The sequence below is a fragment of the Pyrus communis genome, chromosome 15 (assembly GCF_041283825.1).
Source record: "Pyrus communis isolate YQ-2024b chromosome 15, ASM4128382v1, whole genome shotgun sequence".
Taxonomy (NCBI): domain Eukaryota; kingdom Viridiplantae; phylum Streptophyta; class Magnoliopsida; order Rosales; family Rosaceae; genus Pyrus; species Pyrus communis.
The window spans coordinates 24762720-24768066 of NC_142579.1; the positions used below are offsets into that span (position 1 = coordinate 24762720).

The following is a 5347-nucleotide window of genomic DNA, read 5'->3' on the forward strand; positions in this document are numbered from 1 at the left end:
GCAGCTTCCCTGGACAGAGATGTTGTTCTCAGACGCATTCGCCACCATAAGCACTTGAGCAAGGTCAAAAGTGCTTTTCAAGCTTTCATGGGAAGCAGCAGCAGCAGCTCTCCAGAACCAGCTACTAGCCCTAGGACTTCTACTTCTAACATCCATCATGAAACATGGCTGCACCAGGAGGACTCTTTCTCCTCCCCTTAGATGAGAAGCCTTCTGTATTAAGCAGCTTTTCTCATAATCTCGTGCTTGTACCATTTCATGCTTTCAACCCATCTCAATATTTCAATTCTCTGATCAAAGCTTTACACATATTTTGATATGATGTTGAGGAAGCAAACAGATCACTGAGTGACTCCATGGGACCTGAATGATGGTTTTACTTTGTGCATAAATCCAGGGCATAAAACAAAACGATCTAATCTGATGAAGGAAAGTGGGGACAAAAGATTTTTCATTTTATTTTATTTTTGGTAAATGGGGCAACAGCTTTATGTTTTCACTTTGCAACCAGTTAATGGAAACAATACTACGATAAACGATACGTGTTTAACGAAGTTGGCTGGACTAGTGGCTGGATTATATTTAAAACAAAAAGTATACATATCACTTAGTACTACGGTTTAGTGGTATTCTTTTTCACTTGTAAGTGAGATGTCTTAGATTTGATTATCGACAAAGACGAATTTGAACCACATTATTACTAGCTCATTATAAGGCCAACCCACCTACCTCTTCGGTAGTGTAAATAATATCGTTTGTTCGAAAATAAAATAAAAAATAAAATAAAATAAATAAAAAGTGCACTTATATAGAGTGTGAATGCACAATGACTTTTTTAAAGGAGAAATGCTAATAGGACTATCTTGAAGTGGAACTCACCATAGACTCTCTGGCACCTCAACGTTTAACATTAATCTTCATGTCAACATTGTAAAATATTGTGCCAAAAAACAATGAAGTGACAAACCGTCCATAAATAATCTCACTTTTGAGAAAGTTACTTGTATCTCTTTTTACAATGCTAATGACTTCTCCCAGTGCCAAAAGGAAAAACGAAAAAGCTTGTAGGATCATAATGTCAAAAAAATAGTGCTCAAACTACGTTTTTGCAAGAATGGTGATGTGATTCGAACTTCATACTTCTATCGATATTATGAAATTAATGGACTAACTTTTCAAAAGATAAAAGAAGGACCAGGGCACAAGAGATCGAAAAACTCGTTCTCTTATCGATATAACAAAATTGTAAGAAAAATACTGTTAAATATGATGAAGAACAATGTGTGTTACAATACAACTGCAGAATCCATAAGTTCGAAGGTCAAAAGCCACGGGACAGATCCCTCCCCATTTGTTCATCATTCGTAGGCAAGTCCTCCTCGGGGAGCCAAGTACAATGTATGGCAGCGTAGCATCATACAACATAATAGGATACATCAAGGGTGAAAATTGCTGACATTTTAGTTCGTCACTTTCTACTTAACAGGCCTGATGAAGAGAGGAGGCGTAATGTTTGGTTGGAGTTGTTCAACACTGCAGATGATCTAGGTACCTGCATTCTCCTTTTCTCCAAGAACACTAAGGAATTCTGTAAGCATTGAGGGGCAGGTGTCTCCTTCAATATAATAGCATCCACCCTGCAATTCACAATTTTCGCTTGTTAGAGATCACATTCATTCATAACGGACTGGCATTGAATGTATCTTTCGCTGTATAGAAGAGGTCACTCACCCTAAGCATTTTAGTTTTTTCTTTTTCTTAGTGGACTTTGAATCGGTCTTCTCATCCTCAGAGTCAGAGAGGAACTTTTGCCTGCACATGGAATGTGGCCATTTGATTACAATCTTGAAACTAAAGATCAGCATCCACACACAAAGAGAAGAGAGAAGAGAGAAGAGAGAAGAGAGAAGAGAGAAGAGAGAAAGAAAGAGAGAGAGGGATCATACTTCTCACGAGATGCAAGCAGCTCAACAATGTTGCTTGGAAGCATCCCTCCATTACCCAAAGATTCTTCGTTTGCTGTAGGTTCAGAGGTATCTTGAACACTTTCAACTTCAGAAAATGGCTTTTGTGTTTTCTTGGGTGTTTTCTTTTGGGCCCATTGTCTACAACGTTCTTTTGCTTCACGAACCACCCTATATAAAGTAATATCTTTTCCTTTTAAAATTTATTTCTTAGGCAAGTAAATGCAAAATGTAGATATCATAATCTACACCACCAAGTTTTTTCACAAATTGGTGCTTCACCCCAAAAAAAGAGGAAAGGAAGAAATCCATAATCCAGTAATACTTCTTAAACAAACTTTAGGAACTCATATCAACAATATACGGGCATAAAACTTGTCTACTCTGACATAAATGTTAGAACATTTTCAGGCTGGCACCAATTCCCGAACAATGCAAACAGATTCCGCATGTTACTTCCAGTCAATCACTGCTGATCACATATAAACACAGTAATCATGTGATAATGCAACGAAGCAACCATTTTTGTTTTGGGTGCATAGTCATGTAATAGACCAGATAAGGCAAAGCATCAAACTTCTTATAGAAGAAAACTATCAGATATGGATTCAACCACACAACTTCAATGCGATCTCATGAATTCATTTATCTATTCCCTTCACGAACAGGATTTCTGGCATAATAAGAAAAAGAAACATAATTTCACATCGCAATCAACCAAAGCGAATAAAAAATCAAACAAAATTAGACGAACCGATTCTCCTATCCCCTCGCATATAAAGAATCCCAAACAGAATTTTCCGGAAATCAGCTCAAATCAGCATTTTCATAAGAACTCAGCCCAGCCCATCTCAATCAACGAATTCAATTTCCAACATTTACAAAGCAACAAACCGAAACCTCAAAAAATAAAACATTGTTTAACAAAAGAGAACAAGGTAAACAAGTAAAACCCACCTGGATTTATGCTCTTTCTGGAGCTTGCTAAGTTCTTGGTCTTGTTGAACTCCCTGTAACCATCAACAACGTACGAACAAAGTTCAGAACTTCACTGCAGGAAAAAAAAAAAATATTGAACTTTGAATTCTCTTCAGAGCTTTGGATTACCTGCTCGGCCGTGAGCTCCTCCGGCGCGTCCGAATCGTAATCGTCTCCGTTCGACATCGGATTCCAAGAACGGAAGAGGACGATGTTTATTCTGAAATTGTCGGGTCATGGATGACCTGTTGGTGATCCAAATAAAAGAAGGAATCCAATTTGAGTTAATATTAGGCCTTGGGCTTGGCTCTTATGGGCTAAACGGTAACACTGCCATAAATCCATGGTTATATCAAAGGGGGTGCCCCAGTATATTTATTTCTCATTTTATTTTCAAGAGATGTAACATGAGAGATGTGAGTTTGAGATCCTTTTTAATTTTTAGGGTAAATTTGATATATGTTCAATTTTTTGAGCCAATAGCAGGAATAGTCTAATTTATTAAAATAAGTCCAATTTCTTAAATCTTATTATTTTATTATCAATAATTATCTCTTAAATGATAAGATTTATTATAAAAATCAAATTTCTTCCTAATTATCTCTTTGATTATTTATTTATTTTGTTCTTTCTTGTTCTTTATCCCGTTTTAAACCCCATTTATAGATTTTATTTTTTATTTTTATAATCAATCTATATCACAGGTTAATTATATTTATCTACCTATATGATAGATTCTTTTTTATAATCAAGTAAGATTCATGTGTCTTGCTTGTAGATATATTATGTTTTTTTTTCTACCTTTTAGTTAAGTTTCATATCTTACTTATAGGTATAATATACATTCATATATTTGTTAGTTGAGTTAGGGTAGAATGATTTGCAAATAGATTTATGTCTATATATATATATATATTTTTTTTTTTTTTTTTTGTTATAAGATATTAATTATATTTTTTGGGGTTGAAAATTCATAATATTCGAAGATTTTAATTGATTTTTAATATTTTTAGAAAATATAAAATGAGCATTAAAAAAATAAATACATATAATTAGGTAATTGGACTCACTCCTAAAAATCATCTATGTTTTTGGACCTGGATCTAAAAGCCCCTAATTTTTAATCTTTGATTAGAGGGATCCACGGTCGATAGATGTAAAAAATTTGCAAATTTAGGTTTTTATTTACATTTTTTAGTCAAGATATTTTACATTTCTCCATTGAAAAGTTTTCCAACCAAACAAAAATGTAAAATACACATTTCAAGGCATTTTTTATCTCCCATTAAATATAGGATTTTTTTTTTTTTGAAATGTCACATGAACTTGTACACATTTTTCAATTTGTCATATAAACTAAAATTTTAACCAATTTGTCATACCAACTTTTCAAAATCATCAATTTGTCATCTCACCCTAACTCCATTAAGTTTTACATCCAAAATAAGTCATGTGACTTGTGTTTAGGGTTATTTATGTCATTTTAAGATCTTTTTACAAGTTCTTTACTTTTCTTTAGTAAAACCTTCAAATTTTGTGTTCAATGATATTCAAGCGGATCGTTGTGCTCGAGCAACGGTATATGCATTTACAACTCCATTTATGGCACCAAACCTTAAGCCGTTTCTCATATTACAGAGCCCATATAAAATTCGATTTCATGACGTACTAACTAAACACACCCCCTTGTGTCTCTTAGCATATTTTGAACAACCATACGAGAATGCAATGCATGATAATTTCATTGCTACCAAACCAAAATATTGTTCCGTTGCTTGATTATGTTCAAATAAAAAACACCAAATACTGAGGAAATATTGCTTAAAGCTCACAACATTGTCTTCATCCAAAAAAAAAAAAAAAAAAATTGACATTAACAAAAAGTCTAAATTTTCAAATGATTTCCTTCAAATTATACGGGTTTCAGGTCGCTTTCTTGAATTGTGCACTAATTTGCCTCTTGCATTTTGTTTCACTCTAACCCTTTTAGAAACCTACAAACAATAGAGGGGAAAAGAAAAAAAAAAAAAACCGAAAATTTAACAAATGGCATGGATAAAAGCACACACAAGAAAGGGACAATGACATAGGTCAAAACAACTTACATTGGATGCAAATTGTTCTTGTCCCTGATTTGGTGAAGTTTCACTGCCCATATTTCCTCCAGTGGCATGCTACAAAATGATCAATAAAAGAGTTGCACATACATTTGCCTATGAATACAAGACTAAAAATTAAAATACCAAAGTTTTCAATGAGCACACCATTGCTTGTGTTTGCCCACTTTCAGTAGTTGGTGAGTTATGGCCAATTTCATTTGTCAAACAAGTTTGGCAATGTGTAATAATACTTGGCAGTCTTAGTATACCCTAGCTTCTTCGCACAATCCTCAATATCCCACCTGG

General features: G+C 34.1%; 1 protein-coding gene across 1 annotated transcript; it reads right to left on the reverse strand.

Moving 5' to 3' along the window:
* Positions 1–1209: 1209 nt before the first annotated feature.
* Positions 1210–3210, reverse strand: LOC137717136 (uncharacterized). The gene is made up of 5 exons (XM_068456442.2): positions 3072–3210; positions 2922–2974; positions 1947–2135; positions 1732–1812; positions 1210–1637 (listed from the first exon to the last, which is right to left on the reverse strand). Exons 1-5 carry the CDS (start codon positions 3126–3128, stop codon positions 1469–1471), a joined length of 549 nt encoding a protein of 182 aa, XP_068312543.2. The 5' UTR covers positions 3129–3210; the 3' UTR covers positions 1210–1468.
* Between the last annotated feature and the right edge of the window lie 2137 nt (positions 3211–5347).